The sequence below is a fragment of the Malaclemys terrapin genome, chromosome 13, assembly GCF_027887155.1.
Source record: "Malaclemys terrapin pileata isolate rMalTer1 chromosome 13, rMalTer1.hap1, whole genome shotgun sequence".
Taxonomy (NCBI): Eukaryota; Metazoa; Chordata; order Testudines; family Emydidae; genus Malaclemys; species Malaclemys terrapin.
Window position 1 is genome coordinate 26520936 of NC_071517.1, and position 21784 is coordinate 26542719.

The 21784-nt window shown below is 49.7% G+C and overlaps 1 protein-coding gene across 5 annotated transcripts in view; it reads left to right on the plus strand.

Moving 5' to 3' along the window:
- Positions 1-21784, plus strand: part of GAS7 (growth arrest specific 7) — a 218120-nt gene that overhangs the window by 124764 nt on the left and 71572 nt on the right. For 4 of the 5 annotated variants that reach the window (XM_054047789.1, XM_054047790.1, XM_054047792.1 and 1 more), the window contains exon 3: positions 20753-20830. The exons of the other annotated variant lie outside the window; for it this stretch is intronic. In XM_054047789.1, coding sequence (XP_053903764.1) covers positions 20753-20830 — 78 coding nt within the window. The remainder of the gene's footprint in view (positions 1-20752; positions 20831-21784) is intronic. 5 annotated transcript variants of the gene reach the window in all.

The window sequence follows — 21784 nt, forward strand, 5'->3', positions numbered from 1 at the left end:
CCCCCCAGAACTCCCAGCCCCCTACCTTGTCCCCTGACTGCCCCCTCCTGGGACCCCTGCTCCTAACTGCCCTCCAGAACCCCACCCCCTACCTAAGACTCCCTGTTCCTTGTCCCCTAACTGCCCCCTCCTAAGACCCCCCCCCAACTGCCCACCAGGACCCTACCCCCTACCTGTACCCTGACTGCCCAAAACTTTCTCCACTCCCCCCAAAAAGCCCCCCCCCATTTCTTGACTGCCCCCTCCAGAACCTCCCTGCCCCTTCTCCTGCCCCCCTTACCCTGCTGCTCAGAACAGGGTGTTGGGCTCTGTGCGAGCCGGACACGTGGCTGAGCTCCCCAGCACAACAAAACCCGGTCCCTGGCCCTGCACAACAAAACCCGGTCCAAGGTCCGGACCGGGTTGCAGGTGAGAGCTGCCCTTGTATCAGCACAAAGTGCTCTCGCTCCCGTTTTGCTACGCTGCATGGCAGAAACCGCTCCCAGTTGCAAAAGGGGAGGGCTGCACTTTGTGCTGAGACACTTGCTCAGAATGCAGGGCGGAGCTCCTCTCCAGCTGCTCCGGAGTCCAGCCCGGGACTTTCCTGCAGCCCTCCCAGCCGCTCACTCTGCTGTGCCGGGGGAGGGGGAAATCCCGGACATTGTGAGTGCTTTACAAATTCCCCCCGGACGCTATTTTTAGCACAAAAAGGAGGACATGTCCGGGTAAATCCGGACGAATGGTAACCCTACTACACCCCAACCCCCTGCCCTGAGTCCCTTCCTGAACACCGCACCCCCTCCCGCACCCCGCACTCCCTCACATACCACAAACCCCTGCCCCAGCCTTGCATTCATGGCCCTGCATGCAATTTCCCCACCCAGATGTGGCCCTAAGGCCAAAAAGTTTGCCCACCCCTGACCTATCAGCTCAGGTGAAGATGGGGGGTGCTATCCAGGCTGCTGAGGGTATTGAGGAGGGGACTCCTACCTCTCATTGTCAATTCATGCTACCCGTCCCCTGCTTACAATTCATTCTCTCCCCTCACTCTATACATGCCTGTATACACCCCCCCATGTACATGCACCCCTACACATACATGCACACATGCAGACTCACGCCTACCTGTACATGCACACACACTTCATACAGAAAGAGCCCCACAGCTCAGGGCAGGCTGGCCCCTCCCGTACCTAAAACCCCCAGTCTGCCGGGCAAGAATCCTGCATGGAGCAGCTCTCTTCGTCCCCACTTAAATGGCAGTGCTGAGCCCTGGAAGCCCCTTTCTGAGGGGCCCCTTAGCAGACCCCAGCCCCTGAATGTCCTGGCCTGACCTTACATTTTGCATTGCTCTTCTCCCTTTCTCTCATCTGAAAAGAAAGGGCACTCTGTGGCCAATGCTGTTTGTGTGAATGTCTGTGCCTGGCATTGCCCAGCCTCCAGGAGTTCTGCGCCTTCCAAGCTGTTTCTCTGGCCTGGCACACTAGGCACTCCATCCTTAGCTACCGTGGAGAGGTGACGTTTGTGCATCTCCCTCACACATGCCGATGGCCAGGGCTTTCCGTGGCTTTCATCTAACTCCTTGCTGTCGGCACTTAGTCTCTGAGGAAATGAGAACTTGACAAAGATGTGTTGTCACTTTTGGGGAAGGTAATTGTGGTTTCAGAGGCAAATTATAGTACAGCTCTTTTCAGCCTTCAAAACATGGCAGAACCTGCCCATTGGGAGAGTGAATATTATCCTGTCAGCCGATTCCAGCACAAACAAGGCTCCTGTTCTCCCATTCAGGCTTAGCGTCCTGGCAACGTTTGTGACTGTCTGTCAGTGTTACCCGTATGTCCCAGTGGCTGTGCTCTGGCAGGGGACGGGGGGTGTCTGCCTGCTCGAACGCTCATTGTCTGTAGCAGGGAATGTGAGGAGTTAGGCACTTAACCGGAAGGAATGAGAACTGCTACAACACATTCATATTCAGAAAAAGCTTTATGAAAAGATTTGTAATTTTCTGTAGGGATTGGAATGGCTCCTTGGGAAGGCACAGGCCCTCGCCAGTACAGCCAGCAGTCTAATGGGCATTCTCAGCGCCACCCCTCAGAGGCTGACCTGGACTAACTCCTGGATCGGATCTGTTGGGGCTTGGAACTAGGGGGCCCCATCTCACTGCCATTCTGCAGCCAGAACTCCCCCTAGGTCCTGTCTGTGCAGTGTCTGAGGAGCTGGTCCGATGGGATCCTGTTATGGCTCAGTTCGCCAAAGTGGAAGGCTCATTTGTTGCTGCAGCAGGAGCTGCTGTAGGGCGGACGGTTCTGTACAAAGTCCAGCTACCTCGAGCTTGATACGAACACGCGGCATCTCCCTTGTGTGACATTTAGAGACACCCTGATTTGTTACACCCAGTGTTTCATGTGGAAGCTCAAGTAAGAGAGGGAGGATCTCATCGCATGCTCAGTCCCTCCAGCCCCACGCTTAGTTCCCTCAGCCTCACACTCCCTCCCTCCTGCCCCTCGCTCAGTCCCCCCAGCCCCAGGCTCAGTCCCTCCCTTCATTCTCAGTCCCATGCCAGTCCCCACAGCCTCCACTGGAAGAGGGGCCTATATTGGCTCTTCTGTGGCTTGTCTGTGGCCTAGCATAGCTGCGGTGGGGGTGCTAGAGGGATGCAAGGATGGAAAGAGGGCTCAGGTGGGATCGGTTTCTTGCCAGGTGCTTCATTTCTGATGTTATGGAAAAAATCACAGTTGCAGATTTGCTCACGTCATTTCCTCCCCATGTAAACTGAACTAGAAGAGCTGCTCCCTGCACTGGTTCCACGCTGCACCAGTGGGCTGCGTGGTTCCGATCTGGGCCCACCAGCCTGCATGTTCTGGGCCTGTCTGGCTTTAGATGTCAGATGCTGATTCTGTCCCCTCTGACACAAAGTGAAATGAGACTTCAGGGAGCTGCTGGTTTCCTTAAGGTGCAGTCTCTCAACAAGCACTGTTGAAATTGTGAACTGGAAAAGGTGTTTGACAACGCCCGGGCTCACTCCCAGCTGGGAAGAGCAGAAATTCCTGCTTTTCACACCCACTCGCTCCTGGCTGACTGGCTGGCGGTCAGCCAAGTGAGGTATAGGCTGGGGTGATGCCTCCAGCAGTGTCTAGCAGTGGACGCTGTTCAGGACTGTAGGCAGCTGTTCTGTCTCTGCGAAGTGTTGCACATGCCTGCTTGCTCCTGAGACACAAATGTATCCAGTTTGCTGTACAACTCGGATTCTGCACTTCAAGCAGCATGTATATTCTCTCCAGCGTGAAGAGTCAACTAGAAACTCAGTTGTTCTGCCGGAATATCAGGAAATAAATGTCCCCAGGCTGGTTTGGATTGCAAAAACCATTGTGTTATGAGGCATTCAGAAGTTCTTGCATACATAACCTGATGGAAGGAATGTGTGTGGGAAGAACGCATCTGTCTGAGACAGAAGGTGACTTGGCTGGGTGCTGACATTTGGATTCAAACTTGGGCACGTCTCTAGATACTGTGGATCTTTTGGGGGTCAAATCCAGGTAAGCTGGAACCATTTCTGGTCTCTTTTATTTTCCTGCTACCTTGACAGTCACAGTGAAATAAGAAATAACCTGACCAGTGGATGCACCATTTGTACAATCAGTGCCGAATTCCTAGCTGGCACTATCTGAGCCCAAAGCAGGGCGCATGGTATTATAACCACTATGTTACAGGATGAGGGACTGTATCCTGGAAAAGGACATGGGGTTATGGTGGATAATCAGCTGAACATGAGCTCCCAGTGCAACGCTGTGGCCAAAAGGGCTAATGCAATGCTTGGATGTATAAACTGGAATCTCGAGTAGCAGCAGAGAGGTTATTTTACCTCTGAATTTGACACTGGTGCAATCACTGCTGGAATCCTGTGTCCTGCTCTGGTGCCCACAATTCAAGAAGGATGTGGATAAATTGGAGAGGGGTCAGAGAAGAGCCACAAGAATGATTAAAGGTCGGGAAAACCTGTCTTATAGTGACTGAGCTCCTTGAGTCTATCTATTTAGTTTAACAAAGAAAAAGTTAAGGGATGACTTGATCACAGTCTATATGTACCTACCCGGAGAACAGAAATTTGGTAATAGAGGGTTCTTCAGTCTAGCAGACAAAACTAACTAGATCCAATGGCTGGAAAACATTGAACAGTGAGGGTAATTAGCCACTGGAACAGTTTACCAAGGATCTTGGAGGAGTCTCCATCACTGACAATTATAAAATCAAGATTGGATGTTTTTTCTAAAAGGTCTGCTCTAGTTCAAAGTAGGGTGTCAGCTCAGAAAAATTCTGGAGGGTGGGGGAGGGATCAAAACTAGATGAATAACAAAGGTGAAGGGTTAAGAGCCAAGTCAGGGCAGAGCACAAAGTGGAGAACATAATAGAGCCTACAGACCTATGAAAAGGTGGGGAGAGCAAACCAAGGTCAGGGGGACAACTGCCCCCTTTCCCCATAATAAATGATACCCATAGTTCAAAAACCAGTTAATTCACTCTAGCCTGTGTTATGCAGGAGGTCAGGCTAGATGGCCTTTCCAGCCCTACAATCCATGAATCTATGGAATAGGAAGGGAGGAGGGGCCAGACAAGGGGATACAGCAAGGTGACTCATGTACTGACTCCCCTGATGTACTTTGACACTGAATTGATCCTCTCAGGGCCGGCTTTAGCAAGTGCAGGGCCTGATTCCTGGGGCGTCACTTCGGATTGCTGGCTGGAGGAGGGGGGGCCGCGGGGCTTGCCGCGCTCCGGCTGGCGCTCCGGCCGGGGTCACGGGGCTGCCGCACTCCGGCCGGGAGAGTGGGGCCGGGGCTGCTGCGCTCCGGCCGGATGTCCAGCTGGGGTCGCGGGGCTGCGGGGCTGCCGCGCTCCAGCTGGCGGTCTGGCCAGGCTCGCGGGGCTGCCACGCTGCGGCCGGAGCTCCGGCTGGGAGAGCGGGGCTGAGGGGCTGGCCACACTCCGGCCGGAGCTCCAGCTGGGAGAGTGGGACTGCGGGGTTGGCCGCACTCCAGCCGGAGCTCCAGCTGGGAGAGCGGGGCCACGGGGCTTGCCGCGCTCCAGCGGCGCTCTGGCCAGGGGCGCGGGGCTCCCGAAGACGACTGCTGCCAGGGTGAGTGCGCGGGGCCCGATTCGAGGGAATCGGGCGAATCGGCCTAAAGCCAGCCCTGGATCCCCTTAATGCAGAGAGAATCTCTTGTGTGCTGGGTGGGGCTGTCCCATGCCAGTGTCTGAATGCTGGATGCAGAGCAGTGTGAGACTGGACACATGCCCAGGATGTGGAAAAGGGTTCTGCTCTATGATTGAGGTGACTAGCTCTGCACGAGGCCCTGATTCAGGACCGCGTATAAACACATGCTTGCGCCCATCCCTACTCAGGAGAGCACTGAGGCTTAACTTTAAGCATATGCTTAAGTGCTTTTACAGTGAATGGTGCCTTGCTCAACTGGGTCTTATGGGTGTGAGTGTACAGCGTGTCTGCATGGTTAGGCCATCTGGGTGAGCAGTGTTGGGAAGCTGGCAGTGTTCTCCAGTTGTGTGGGTGATGGTTTCAGCTGGAAGATATTTGTCAGCATGTGAAGGACTTTCCTGTTGTTGCTCTGATGTGATACAGCTGTGATACCTCTCACATTAGTCAAGGAATAACGCTCTGGAAACCTTGTCTACCTTGTACTGGATGAGTCACATGTTTCTGACAAGCAAGAGTGTATATTGCTGCTGTTTCCTGTTCCAGATTGAGGTCCAGTTAGATTAGGGGTTCTCACAAGAAATTTTTGGTGGCCTCACAGTTACCATAGGGATAATTACTCCAGCCAGAACAGGTTAGGCATTTTAGAACTCACTACTCAAATAATTAAATTTATGTGTAAGAGAGAAATAAAAATTATGAAATGAATAGACCAGTCAAAAAACTCATAGCACACTTTGAAAGAATAAAATTACAGAGAATATATGTGCAAGAAGTAACAACAACAATAGGAGGTGAGTGTGAAAGTGTGTGTGTGTGTGTGTGTGTGACACAGAGACTGTGTGTGTGTGCTGGCTGCTATGAAGTTTCTGAGAGACACCGTGCGCTGTCTCTTTAAGGCACTCATTGAAAGCTTTCCTGCTCCTGAGCCCTGTCCCCTCCACAGATATGGGTACATGGGCAGAGAGGAGGGGGAGAGACAGAGTGTGTATGTGTGTGCAGGGCCGGCTCCAGGGTTTTGGCTGCCCCAAGCAGCCAAAAAAAAAAAAAAAAAAAGCCGTGATTGCGATCTGCGGCGGCATTTCAGCGGGAGGTCCTTCGCTCCGAGCGGGAGTGAGGGACCGTCCGCCGAATTGCCGCCGAATACCTGGACGTGCCGCCCCTCTCCGGAGCGGCGGCCCCAAGCACTTGCTTGCCAGGCTGGTGCCTGGAGCCGGCCCTGTGTGTGTGTGTGTGAGAGAGAGAGATTGTGTGAGCTGTCCGTGTGCTGTCTCTTTAAGGCACTCACTCACCGCCCAAAGGCTCTTTCAGATCTCAGATCACAGGAACTCTCTCCTGCTCTGAGTCCTGAGCCCTGTCCCCTCTATCCTGGTCTGTGGAGATGGGGTGCAGGGGAAGGGGGACACCCTGACATCAGCGTCTCCCTCCTCCCCTTCCCGCTCTTCACAGCCAGCAGGAGGGTCATTCACTTTTGCTACCTAACAATAATCTTGTTTGCAAATGTGAAATAAAAATCTTCTTTTTCCTAGGCAGACACTTCCAGACCCGAGGGAGTCTCCGAGACTATTTCTGCTCACTTATAATATTATCTTGTAGTCTTTAATAGCTTCCAGTAGATGGCATTGTGACAATGTATTTGTGCTGGGAGCCAATTGCTATTTAACTAGTATGAAGTTGCATACTTCATTTGCTCATGTGTGAACAGAGGGTTGCTCAGTTGATTTTTTTTTCTCTAAGCAAGTAAGACAAACAAGGTTTAAAAATATTTTCTTGGTCACTTCAGTAATTCTCTGAAGGGAATAGGAATTTCTCTTTCTTTCTTTCTTTCTTTCTTTTTCTTTCTTCTAGTATGTAGGATTTTGTTTGTTTCTGCTACACACTATTTCATGACCACCTCTGTTCAACAGAGGCAGAAATCCTTTACTCAAACCAGAAGGTATTTTTCCTTGTTACTGTACTTTGCTTATTTTACTATTGCCATGCAAGGGGGAGGAGGGAGTCTTCTGAGTGACCGGTTTTGTTTGTTTGGTTTACTTGGTGCTACTTCTTGTCTTTGCTAGATCAATACCAGGTTAAAGTTATGCAGAAGTTATAGATTTAAGGCTGGAAGAGAATGCTGTCCTCATCTAGTCTGACATCCTGCATAACACACGCCATAACTTCTGATTGCCCTAGAGCATGTCTTCTAGAGAGAAAGACATCTAATCTTTGTTCCTTGTGTTCTGTTAGGCTGCATTTTACCTTTATTGCTAGTAAAATCTCCAGTGGCGGGGTTAGGCACTGATTTCAACACGGATTTCTTTACCTCAGTAAGCACAAACTAATGTCTTTCTTCTCATGGGGCACTGGTTTGGATGCACTGTGGCTGAGTTGGTAAGAACATTCCAGTTCTAATCCCAGTGTTTCTGTCACTCATAACCTTTGGAAACTTTCACCTTTGAACTGACATTTTCTGTGTGAGGGTCCCATTATATGTTAAGCACAGAGGATATGAGCTGCTACAGAGGCTTGGCAGTTTAGTTCAAGCTGTAAGAGGTGTTGCTTTTTAACTCGATGTAACGATGCGAGGACTCACCCCTGCGGCGCCTCCTGCTGGTCTCTCAGGGAATTAACTTCCAGCCTCCGGAGCGCCCTCTGTTGGCCGATGTCTTGCTACCTCTAGTACCCCGTATCCCTCCCGGACCCCGGTGCCCCTTTCCACTGGGGTGCTGCCCCCTGGCAGTAACCCCACAGTCTCCGGGTCTCCCCCTTCCAGGGGAACACCCACCACCTATCCCCCCCTCGCCTCAGTACATGGCTACTGCCTAGTCCCCATCTAGCCCCCGTTCACTGGGGCAGATTGCAGAATATAAGCTACTCATCATAGGGAAGGGGGGTTTGGACCTGTTGCCTCTGCCTACCCTTGGGTGCCCCGTGCAACCCCAGTACCTATTCGGCCTTATACTAGGTCTGCAGCCTGGGGGGTTTCCAGGCCGGAGCTCCCCAGCTCCTCTGGCCTTCCCCCAGCCCTGCTCCTCCTCAGGTACACTCCCCAGGAGTCAGGCCCCTCCCTTTCAAAGGCTAGAAAGAGAGTGTCTGTCTACTCCTATCCCACTGCCTTCTTATAAGGGCCAGCTGGGCCCTGATTGGGGTGTGGCCACAGCTGAGGCTGCTTCCCCAATCAGCTTGGGCTGCTTGCCTCCAGCAACAGCCCTCTCCTGGGCTGTTTTAAGGCCTTTATGACAGGAGCGGGTGACCATCCTGCTACAGGGAGCATGAGAAGAGTAGGAAAAACCAGACCGTGAGTATCAAAACTGATCAGAACATTTTTTTGAACAAAAAGAGCTTAGGGGAGAAAGGTGAAATTTGCCACAGAAATAGCCTTCAGTAAGGAAAAGTGCCTTTGCTTGTCCTGGAGAAAATGAATTGATCAAGTGATGAGCCCTTGAGAGTCGCACACTGCACATGCCCAGTCCATGGGGCACAAGTGAGGCATTCAGCTCACATAAGGCAAAGCTGAGCAAGATCGAGCTACAGAAAGAAAGAAATCTCAGTACGGTTATGGTAAGAGACTTGCAGAGATTGTACTGCAAAGAATAAGTATCCCTGTCTCTGCCCAAAGCCTGATGCCTTCCTCAGAGAGTCAGTGGGCATGGGGCTCCAATGGACAAGTGGAGAGGGAAGGAAATACAATTGGCAGAGCAGTTAGCCTCTGAAAGCCTCTGAAAGGAAATTCATACATTGTAAGGCCAGAAGGGACCACTGTGATCATCTAGCCTGCCCGCCGGAACAGCACAGGCCACGAAACTGCTCCAAAACCCCCTAGAGCAGCTCTTTTAAAAAAGCATCCAGAATTGCCAGTGATGGAGAATGCAGCACAACCCTTGACAAATTGCTCCAGTCACTGTTACAAATGTGTGCCTTATTTCTATCTTCAACTTCCAGCCATTGGCTCATGTTAGACCTTTCTCTGCTAGATTGAAAAGCCCATTAGTAACTATTTGTTCCCAGTGTAGATACTTACAGACTGTAATAAAGTCACCCCTTAACCTTCTCTTTGTTAAGCTAAATACATTGAGCTCCTTGAGGCTATGACTCTAAGGCAGGTTTTCTAATCTTTTAATCATTCCCATCTTCTTTGAGCCTGTTCCAATTTATCAGCATCCTTCTTGAACTGTGGGCACCAGAAAGGAGGGGGTAGGAGAGTGAACTTATCATCTGGTTTGTGAGATTTACTCTCCCTGAAGCCACTGGCTCAGATCTAGACAGGTTTGTCTCAGACCTAGATGTGTGAATGGCATTCCCTGCAGGTTATTCTGGGCACTTTCCCAGCCAGACCTCACAAGCTGAAGCTGTGCACTTATATCTGTCAGTGTGAAAGGGGTTTAATTTTATGAATTTGCCAAAATTGCCAGTTAGATTTTAAAGCTGAAGTCTACCAAATGAGGTTTGCAGAAAACCAGTTGTTGTGGCACAGGTGGAATGTGGAGTTTTTATAGCATGTTGAGGGGGCCTCAGAAAGAAAAAGGTTGAGATAGCTATAATGGACCGGGGGTACGAAGGCACTTGATCGGGTTTATTGTAAACAAAGCATGGTCCTAGCGACCCGGATCAATTTGTACAGTTATACTAGCAGGCTATAATGGACCAGGGGCTGCTCTCGCCCGCCCCCTCTCCCCCACTGCAGGCAGGTGGTCAGGATCAATTCCAAATTCCTTCATGTCTTGCTTGCATATGCCTTTATAGCGAAGCTTGGGATGTCCTGTTATTCTTGTTCTCTCTGATAGCTCCCCATATAGCATGTCCTTGGGTGTGCATGTCCTTCCAGCCTACTTAGATGGCCCAGATAGTGCAGTCATCTTTGCTTTAGCGGGGCTGCCACACTTGGGAAATTTGCCCTTTGAAGAACCTCTGTGTTAGTGACTTTATCTTGCCATTTGGTGTTGAGTATCTGGCGTAAACAACGTAACCTTTTCTCCTGATGAGCATAAGTTGTCCATGTTTCCCCACTATACACAAGAGTGCTGAGGATGCAGGCTTGGTACACTAGCATTTTGGTCTTAATGGTCAGCTTTGAGTTATTCCATGCTCTTTTAATTAGTCTGCTAAAGATGGTGGCAGCCTTTCCAATGCAAACATTTAGTTCTTCATCCAGTGAAAGGTTGGTGGTCACTGTAGAACCTGAACAGCTGAACTTTTGGACTACATCTAGCCGGTTTGCATTTAAGGTAATTGAAGGATCTTGTGTAACCCCCTCTCCTAATACAACCGTTTTCTTGATGCTGATGGTGAGAGCAAATGCCTGACAGGCACTTGAAAGGCAGTCCATGAGTTCTTGTAGTAGATCTTCATTGTGGGCTATGAGGGCAGCGGCATCAGCGAACAGCTGATAGCACCTTTTTGACTTTGGTCTTTGTCTTAAGTCAGAATGGGTTGAAGAGTTTCACATCTCTATTGCTATAGCAAAAAAAATGTAGAATCTTGCAATTAATGGCCATGGCACTAAAACGGTTTAAACATCATGCCACAATACTGGCCAGGCAAGTAATGGAAATAACCAGAGAAGTATGTAACCCGTAACCCAGGCTTTGGAAGAAGCATCCCAGGCTGTCGAGCACTGGAAAGCCCAAGCTCTTTTAGCAGGGCAACAGGCAGTCTAGAGGCATGATATGCTCAAACAAATAAAGCAGGAAAATAAAAAGTTGGAAACAACTGTGGAAAACCTACAAAAGAAAGGTGCCGTCCCCTGTTAGCCAACAACAGACTTCATGAGCTTTTATAGTGCCTGAAGGATGGGGATAGAAATGAAAACAGGTGACCCTAGCCAAACTAAAAGATGGAACATGGGATAAATGGAATGGATGCTGCCTTGGGGACATGTGGAATGACCCATGGAGGCCACCATCCAATAGCCCATAGGAAGGGCTACTGCACCGCAATCACCACCTTCTGATGGAGGACCAGGTTTTGGAAAAACCTTCACCAAAACCTAGATCAGTTCCTGTTAAAACAGGAACATCTGGTGAAGAAGAGAGGGGGAGCCCAGAATTGTAAATTGAGGATGGCACCTCACCAATACCTCGATTCACCCTTGAAACCACTCCACAAATAACTCAAAGCAGATTGAAATTATTAAGAGAGATAGAACAGGCAACTCAGAAATTAGAAAACAATCTGAAACAGTCATGGCTCCACAAAGATTGTGAAAGAAGGGATAATATTGCACCCTAATAGACTATACACCTCATCGACCTCGAGCTAGTGATTTAACAGCCAAGCTCGATGCCTTAAAAGTCAATGAATTAAGTGTCCTAGTAGGAGATGCTGGTCCTCCGCCTTCTGAAAATGTTAATGTGTTTTTGGCATGGTTACACAAATGTACACAATTCCTAAAAGCAGTGGGGATTACCATTGTACAGGGGCCAATGCTAGTACAAACTTTGCTAGTATATAACCAACATTATTGGTTTTGATGATGATGTTATTCAAATGATTCAAAAGCATTTTAAACTATCTTGTGGGTTAGCTGCATTAAAAGGTATCACAATAATGTCATGAGAGGCTCCTGCCAAGCTGGCTGACAGAATCAAATGTACATTATGTTAACAGCAGGAAAGATGAATCTTAAGGAGTTAAAGCAGTGTTACAAGCACTGCCTTCAGGAGTGGCCATGGAATGAATAGAGGCAGAGGAATGAACAGAGAGCGTGAATGAGTGTCACCTGGAGTACTGAAGCAGGAGAATCAGGATCTTAAAGGAGAGAAATTGAAGTTACAAGCACAACTGCAAGCATGTATGGTTAGTAGAGTTTCTAAGGAAGGAGACGATAAGCCTGTAACAAAGGTTGCTGAAGTGACTGCTCTGGCTTCTGGATTGAATGATCCTGTGGTTAGCGATCAGGTGACCTAGGACAGCCCTTGCTGAGACTCAAAATGCATTTTTCAGGAACCCATGACAATAGATGTGTGGGGGTGCCCCCACTTAAGCATCCGAGTCAGGGATGGGCTTGCAGATTTTCTATTGGATTCTAATGGGGACAGGAATCCCCATAGTAAAAGACACATTTAGTGCATACCCAGTTACAGACTCTGTACAAATACAGGAAATATCAGGAAATAAGCAAACACTTACTGTAAAAACACCACCTCTCCAGTTTGGTGCACATGCCATTCAGGAGAAGTGTACTATCGCAGGGAGAGAAAATTTGATTGGAGCTAAAACAATAAAGCAGCTTGGAATAATCATAGATTTCCCAACACTTGTATCCGACAAGCCCTCACTGTAAAAGAGGGGAAGGACAATGTTAATCTGATCCCCATGGAGCTTGCTAACTCAAACTGTAAAAGCAATAATACCGAAAAAGCCACTTCCTGTGCTGAAAGGTTGGGAAACCTGCTGGATTGAAATACAAACTGTGTGGGCTGCAGACTCTTTAGATACAAGAAAGGTACAAACTTCAGTTTCACTAGAAGGAGACATGCCTCTACACATTAAACATATCCAATACCTCAGGAAGCAAAGGAATCACTAAGACAAGTCATAGAAGAACTGGAAAAACAGAAATTAACCCAGAGGTGCTCAGCACATAACCAGTAAAAAAGCCAGATGGAACATGGAGATTAAATGTCAACTATTGAGGGCTAAACAAAACTGCTTACATCGGGGCCTCTTATATTAGCAGCTTAGCCTGAGCTGGTGGAGGTGGTATCCCCCGAAATGAAATCGTTTTCTGTACTGGATGTGGCAAATGGGTTTTGGAGTTTACCTTTGAGTCCAGAATCCCAGTATCAAACGGCTTTTGTATTCCAGGGTACTCAATATTGCTGGAATGTTTTGACTATGGGGTTCTGCAGTGCACCCATAATATTCCATGTTGCTGTAAGGAACATGCTGGAAAAGGAAGGATTGTTACAAACGGGAAAGATAGTTCAGTATCAACAGAGAGTCCAACAAGACAAAAGGGTGCCCCAAGAATTGAACAATCACCACCTAACAGCTGGAAACACCAGCAGGTGGGACTTGGGAACGGAGCTGGGGAGCAAGGTGTCAGGTGACTGGAAAAAGGGGACTTTTTGGAGAGACCCAGAAGCCTGGACCGGGGTGGAGGGGAGACAAGAGGGGATGAGAGAGAGAGAGCCAGAGGTGGAGTCCATCACAGCTTGGCCGGTTCATCAGGGCACTGGTTTGACCGGATGGACTGTGACTAAATTTCTGCCTCTTTGTGCCAACCTAAGAACTGTCCAATTTTGTGTGCTATGTGACTGATAAATGGTAACCTTGACCTTGATTCCTGGAGATTTCATCACTTGACCTAGTCTTTAATTAAAGATTAACCTTTAATTCCTGGAGACTCCAGGACACCCCTCGAGGGTTGGCAACCCTAGTCCTGCCCACCAGGTTTCCCGCCCAGGCCAGGTGGAGGCTAGGTCTGAGCCAGCTCCCCACAGCTGCCCACACGGCTCTTACCATGGCCGGGCTGCAGCTCCGAGGGCCTGCCTCCTATCCGCAGCTGGATTGGGGTAAGAGCCACGCGGGCAGCTGTGGGGAGCCAGCGTTGACCAGGCCTCCACCTGCCCTGGGTGGGGATACAGGCCCAGGGCTCCTTTCAGGCCTCCCACATCCTGGGCAGGTGGAAGGTCCATATGGCTCCCCACAACTGCCCAGGCTCTCCGGCCGGGCTCCACCAGTTGCTGGCCTGGCCAGGGGGCAGGGCCTCAGGGGGAAGAGGAGGGGAAGGGGGCGGGGTCTGTAGCGAAAAGTGGATGGGCCAGGCCTGTCTACTTTCAAAAGTGGGAGGGCCATGGCCCCATGGCTCACCCTGTTCTGGCGCCCCTGCCTAGGGGTCAAGTTCCCAGCAAGAAACTTTCTCCATCCCATAATGCCATCCATATGCATAATTGTTGTGCCTTTTATAACAAATTCCACAGATGATGTGGAAAAAGCTGAAGTACTCAATGCTTTTTTTGCCTCAGTCTTCACAGACAAGGTCAGCTCCCAGACTGCTGCATTGGGCAACACAGTATGGGGAGGAGATGAGCAGCCCTCAGTGGTGAAAGAACAGGTTAAGGACTATTTAGAAAAGCTGGACATGCATAAGTCCATGGGTCCAGCTCTAATGCACCCAAGGGAATTGGCTTATGTGATTGCAGAGCCATTGGCCATCATCTTTGAAAATTTGTGGCAATCGGGGGAGGTACCGGACGATTGGAAAAAGGCAAATATAGTGCCCATCTTTTAAAAAGGGAAGAAAGGAAAGAAAAAGGGAACTACAGCCTCGCTTCAGTCCCCAGCAAAATTATAGAGCAGGTCCTCAAGGAATCCATTTTGAAGCACTTGGAGGAGAGGAAGGTGATCAGGAACAATCAACATGGATTCACCAAGGGCAAGTCATGCCTGACCAACCTGATTGCCTTCTATCATGAGATAACTTGCTCTGAGGATATGGGGAAAGTGGTGGATGACTTTAGCAAAGTTTTTGATATGGTCTCCAACAATATTCTTGCCAGCAAGTTAAAAAAGGTATGGATTGGATGAATGGACTATAAGGTAGATAGAAAGCTGGCTAGATCATCAGGCTCAACGGGTAGTGATCAATGGCTCCATGTCTAGTTGGCAGCTGGTATCAAGTGGAGTGCCCCAGGGGTCAGTCCTGGGGCTGGTTTTGTTCAACATCTTTAACAATGATCTGGATGGTGGGATTAATTGCACCCTCAGCAAGTTCACAGATGACACTAAGCTGGGGGGAGAGGTAGATACGCTGGAGGGTAGGGATAGGATCTAGAGTGACTTAGACAAATTGGAGGATTGGGCCAAAAGAAATCTGATGAGGTTCAACAAGGACAAGTGCAGAGTCCTGCACTTAGGAAGGAAGAATCCCATGCACCACAACAGGCTGGGGACCGACTGGCTAAGCAGCAGTTCTACAGAAAAGGTCGAGAAGCTGGATATGAATCAGCAGTGTGCCCTCGTTGCCAAGAAGCCAACGGCATATTGGGCTGTATTAGTAGGAGCATTGCCAGCAGATCGAGGGTAGTGATTATTCCCCTCTATTCGGCACTGGTGAGGCCATACCTGGAGTATTGCATCCAGTTTTGGTCCCCCAATACAGAAGGGATTTGGACAAATTGGAGACAGTCCAGCGGAGGCCAACAAAAATGATTAGGGGGCTGGGGCACATGACTTATGAGGAAAGGCTGAGGGAACTGGGCTTATTTAGTCTACAGAAGAGAAGAGTGAGGGGGGATTTGACAGGAGCCTTCAACTACCTGAAGGGGGGTTCCAAAGAGGATGGAGCTAGGCTGTTCTCAGTGATGGCAGATGACAGAACAAGAAGCAATGGTCTCAAGTTGCAGTGGGGGAGGTCTAGGTTGGATATTAGGAAAAACTATTTCACTAGGAGGGTGGTGAAGCACTGGAATGGGTTACCTTGGGAGGTGGTGGAATCTCCATCCTTAGAGGTTTTTAAGGCCCTGCTTGACAAAGCCTTGGCTGGGATAATTTAGTTGGTGTTGGTCCTGCTTTGAGCAGGGGATTGGACTAGATGACTTCCTGAGGTCTCTTCCAACCCTAATGTTCTATGATTCTATGGTAGGGGTCTATTACAGACCACGTAACCAGGAAGAAGAAGTGGATGAGGCTTTTTTTTGTTTTTTTGTTTTTGTTAGAGAACTAACAAAATCATCCAAAGCACAGGAGTTGGTGGTAATGGGGGACTTCAACTGCCTAGACATCTGTTGGGAAAATAACCTGTGCCCTGCTGTGTTATCCCACAAGTTATTGGAATGCATTGGAGACAATTTTTTATTTGAGAAGGGGGAGAAAGCTACTACGGGTAAGGCTGTTCTACATGTGATTTTAACAAATAGGGAGGAACTGGTTGAGAATTTGAAAGTGGAAGGCTGCTTGGGTGAAAGTGATCATGAAATGATGAGTTCATGATTCTAACGAATGGTTGGAGGGAAAAGAGCACAATAAAGATAATGGATTTCAAGAAGGCAGACTTTAGCAAACTCAGGGAGTTGGTAGGTAAGATCCTACGGGAAGCAAGGGTAAAAACAGTTTCAGAGAGCTGGCAATTTTTCAAAGAGACATTATTAAGAGCATAAGAGCACACTATCCCACTGCATAGGAAAGATAGGAAGTATGGCAAGAAACCACTCTGGATTAACCAGGAGATCTTCAGTCATCTGAAACTCAAAAAAGAGTCCTACAAAAAGTGGAAACTAAGTCAAATTACAAAGGATGAATATAAACAAACAACACAAGTATGTAGAGATAAAATTAGAAATGTCAAGACATGAAATGAGATTAAACTAGTTAAACATTCTACAAATGCATTAGAAGCAAGAGGAATCCAAGGACAGGGTGGGCCTGTTACTCAATATGTGGAAATGGCAGAAATGCTAAAAGACTTTTTTGTTTTAGTTTTCACCAAAAAGTTTAACAGTGATTGGATGTCAAACATAGTGAATGCCAATAAAAATGAGGTAGGATCATCTGAGACTAAAGTCGGGAAAGAACAAGTTAAAAATTAATTAGACAAGTTAGATTCTTCAAGTCACCAGGGCCTTGAATACTTAGGCAGCTGACTGAGGAGTAAGCTGAGCCATTAGCAAATATCTTCAAAAAGTCATGGAAAATGGGTGAGATTCCAGAGGCAAATATAGTGCCACTCTATAAAAAAGGGAATAAGGACAACCGGGGGAATTACAGACCAATCAGCTAAACTTCAGTACCCAGAAAGATAATGGAGCAAATAATTAACCAATCAATTTGCAGACACCCAAAAGACCATAAGAAGATAAATAACAGCATGGATTTGTCAAGAACAAATCGTGTCAAACCAACCTAATAGCTTTCTTTGACAGGGTAACAAACCTTGTGGATGAGGGAAGCAGTAGACGTGGTATATCTTGACTTTAGTAAGGCTTTTGAAACTGTCTCTCATGACCTTCTCATAAACAGACTAGGGAAATACAACCTAGATGGAGCTACTTTAAGGTGGGTGCATAACTGGTTGGAAAACCATTCCCAGAGAGTAGTTATCAGTGGTTTACAGTCAAACTTGACAGGGATCAGTTCTGGGTCCAGTTCTGTTCAATATCTTCATCAATGATTTAGATAATGGCATAAAGAGTACACTTATAAAGTTTGCAGATGATACCAAGCTGGGAGGGGTTGCAAATGCTTTGGAGGATAGGATTAAAATTCAAAATGATGTGGACAAACTGGAGAAATGGTCTGAAGTAAATAGATGAAATTCAATAAGGGCAAATGCAAGGTACTCCACTTAGTACAATTAAATGCATACAAAACGGGAAATGACTGCCAGCGGAAAGAGCTGGGGTCATAGTGGATCACAAGCTAAATATGAGTCAACAGTGTAACACTGTTGCAAAACAAGCAAACATCATTCTGGGATGTATTAGCAGGAGTGTTGTAAGCAAAATACAAGCAGTAATATTTCTTCGAGTGCTGTCCCTGTGGGTGCTCCTCTCCAGGTGACGGTGTGTCCCGGCGCCGTTAATCAGAGATCTTTGGTAGCAGTCCCTGGTCGGGACACACGCGCTCAGCTGCTGCCTCGTGGTCTCGTTAGAGTCTGCCTGAGCGCGCGCGTCCCGCACCCCCCTCAGTTCCTTCTCAACTTTCCTTGGCTGAAGACAGGACTCGGGGCAGTGCTGATCCTCTTCCCGGGTCTCTGAAAGAAACAATTACAAAGAACTTAGAAATAGTTAGTTAGAAACATCCCAGTTGTTTCCCTTCCCTTAGAATAGTTACTTAGTTTAAAAAACAAACAAACAAAAAAACCTTCCTTTTCCTCAAGTTTGTCTCCTGCTGAGACGCTCTCCCCTGGCATTCCTAGTGCAATAATGCCAAGGGCGTCAGGATTCAAGAAATGTGCTCCCTGTCAAGATTCTATACCACGGTCTGATGGACACTCACGTTGTGTGAAGTGCCTCAGCGAGACACATGTCCGTGCCAAGTGTGTCCATTGTACGAGCCTCAAAACCAGGGCTCGTCCTGACAGGGACCTGTGGCTGAAAATGCTTCTGATGGAGAAATCCCTATAGCCACCTATGGAGACGGGCAATGGCGAGCCCTCTCCCTCATGCTCCCCGACCAGGTCCAAACCAATTGGGAGCATGGCTTCACCCTCTCAGGCAAAGAGGCAGGAAGCCCAACTGTCTTTGTGCAGAGACTTTCACAAGGGTAAAGGGTCTCCTGCGAGATCCTTACCCTCAGTGCTGACAGTGCCGAAGGCAGGCGCCTCCGACCATCCCAGCACCTCAACCATGGCTCCCGCGGAGCGCAGAGGCAGGGACCCGACTTTCTGTCTGGGAAGGTATAAACATTTTCATGGTTGTCTCTTACGATTATTTCCCTTTGTTTGGGCTATTTAGTTCCTTTGAGTCTTTATCTCTATGTTGGCTGCTGCAAATGACATTTGATCTGGGGTTCGCAATGAGGGGAAAAATTGACCACATGAGGGAGCCCAAGAAGCACATGTGAATAGTGAATAGTGTGCATATGTGCTTCCTCTCAGCTTTAGGCCCCTCCCCAGCAATTCCAGAAATGACTGTTGGTGGAGGTATCTTGGAATCACTGAGGCGAGGAATGTGACAGGAAGGTCTGGCCCACCTTTGTATGCTCTGAGTCACAGGTTATCTTCCTGCACACACTTTCCTTGCTGAGCTAGTTATTTGTTCCTCTGCTCTGTGCTTCTCCTTGGAGCTGAAGCTGAAGAGGCAGCAGTAGCAGAGCCATGCATCCAGCAAGAGCCAGTACGCCGTGCCAGACCGCACCAGCTTCCGCGGCTGTGGGGAGCCCAGAGCCCTTTAAATCCCGCCCGCAGCTCTGGCGGCTGGGCTGGGGCTGGGATTTAAAGGGCTCGAGGCTCCCTGTAGCGGCAGAAGCTCCGGGCCCTTTAAATCCCAGCCCCAGCCCGGCAAGGCTCCGGGTTCCCTGCAGCTGTGGGAGCTCCGGGCCCTTTAAATCCTGCCTGCAGCTCCGGCAGCTGGAGCTGCAGTGGGGATTTAAAGGGCCTGGAGCTCCGCGGCGGCCGGAGCCCCGGGCCTTTTAATTTGCCCCTGAGCCCCGGGGGCTCCCAGCCATCTCTGCAGCTGGGAGACCCGGGTTGATTTAAAGGCCCTGGGGCTCCCAGCCACAGCCAGTGCCCCAGGGCCTTTAAATCTTGAGAGGCCCCGCCTCTTCCGGATGAGGTCCTGCCTCTTCCGGATGAGGCCACGCCCCCTCAGGACTTCGGCAGTACCGGTAAATCCCGTAAATTACTTTCACCCCTGCATGCATCCCATAACTCTGTTCCACAAGGTTACTGACAAGTATTAGGATGGCTTTGACTTTGAGGCTGGTACTGTCTTGTAGTATGAGTTGTAACCTGCTCTGCCTCCAGTGAATGGTGCCACCTTCCTTGTTTGCCTCTGGACAGGGCCACCTTTTTGGGTTGCTGATCTGAGGCCAGGTCTACACTACAACCTTTTGCTGGCATAGCTCTGATGGTGAGGGGTCTGATTTGTAACGGATAGAGCTGTGCCAGCAAAAGCCGCTAGTGTAGCTGCTGTTCTACAGACAACACTGATCCATACAGCTTATTTCACTCAGGGGGGCTGGAGTCAAGAACCCCGGTGCAGAGCACAGATTTGCCAGCCGGGCTGTGTCCACACAGCCACATCCCCTGCCTGGGGTTTTCTGCCGTCTCCCCAGGCTCCTCCTGCACAGACCCTCAGCAGTCAGAGTTTGCTGAATCCCACAATCAGCTGCTCACCTAGCAAACACTCATGAAGACAAGGGACCATGGCTTCCATGAAGCCACTGCCACCAGTCCCAATCCTGGCTCCTTGCAATCACTGTCAGAGAGGGGCAGGACAGAGACCCTAGCTAGGGCTCCTCTCCATACAGTAATTCAGTGTTACCAACTCCACGTAGCAGGAAGTCGCCAGACAAACCCTGAAAAGTCACTAGATGTTGCTGTTTAAGCACGCAAACAGAGTCAAAAATGTCACTAAACAAAATCTCCACGGAATTTTGTATATAAATCCATTCCATGCTCTTCTCACTACATTCTGTTGCACATAAGTCAATGTCATTACATCTCAGTTGAGCATGTCCAGGGCTTCTTGGGCTGAGATCACTGTAATCTCCTGGTGAGGAAAAGAAGACTGTGGAGGCTAATTAAATACTTTGCTAAAGCCAGGTGCACTTTGGTGAGAACAGCACATTAGCCAGGGCTTGTTTTTTGCAAATATGTTCCTTCTCACTGTTCCCTAGTAGGTGGCACACCCTGTGATGCAGGGAAAAATGGCTAATGAAGTTGGCAGGATGGGGGAGGCAGGGGGAGGCAGGTTAGCCGGCGAGGAGAGCTGCACAGATGGAAGGTGGGGTGAGATCTCTGTGGGAGGGTGGGGGGAAGCATCAGGCAGTGGGTGGCACTGCACTGGCCAAACAGGGAGCTGGCAGTGTGGGGCCGAGGCAGGGCGGTGGGTGACCCATTCATTCTGTGACTGTGACCCATGGCACTGTGCCGTGCTCATAGGGCCCTGGTGCACTCACTGTGCTGTTCTCTTTGAACAGAAACCACGTGGGAACGGCCGAGCAGCGTGCCTGGGACCCCCAGGAGCCCCGGGAGCCAGAAGAGTGCTGTGCCTGCAGGTACTGTTTCCTCGGCTGGGCCTGCTCCGGAGGTTTGCCCAGGCTGCCGGGAGGGTGAGGCATTTCCGGCTGGGAAAGGAGCTCAGCGTCCCTGGGCTCTGGCCTGACAGGCACTTCCCAGCTCAGGCATGACTGGCGGGCTCCAGGGCAGTGGCTGGTGCCCCTCTCACCATGAGCGCCTTCCCAGCCCCGAGCACAGCTGATGTGGCTCTGCCCCCGGCAGAGAGCCAGCTCAGCTACAGCTGCTGCCCCAGGTGCGGCGCAGAGGCCACAAGGGGTGCAGGAGGGAGGCAGGGTAAGTGCAATCCCCACAGAGGACACAGCCTGGGTAACCCAGGCCTGCTGGATGTGGTGCACTGTCTTCCTCTAGTGACACCTAGACTAGTTAGGGATTGATGCTACAGCCTTGGCTAAGAGACCCGTGTCTTGTGGCTCAGGCAGTAGAGGCTCACACATTAAGCTCCAGAGGGCCCAGGTTTGATCCCAGCCACCACAAACCGAGGTCTGTCGACCTTACACCTGCATGGGGGAAAGGCCTTAGCCCAGCTCAGCGAACATGCCAGCCTGCCAAGGAGCTGCACAGCAGTGTGAGAGCGAAGGTGTGTGCCCTGCTTGGGGAAGCCAAAGACAGGCTCATGGCTCAGCTGCTGGGCAACAGCCCATCTCCTGGTGACAAGGCCTCTGTCAGCTACAGCATCTGTGTGGAGGGGAATGCTGCACGGGGGAGGGGAAGAGAGTGCTGCATAGGGGAGGGAAGGGGAGCATTGCACAGGTGAGGGGAGCCTCGAAGGGAGGGGAGCACGGCCCAGAGGAGCATCAAAGGAAGGGAGTGCTGCATGGGGGAGGGGAGTGTCAAAGGGAAAGCTGCACTGGGGAGGAGAGGAGAGCAGTGCGCACAGGGGAGGAGAAGACAGAAGTACCTTTCCTCTGGGCTGGCTCGCACCCCTTCACAGT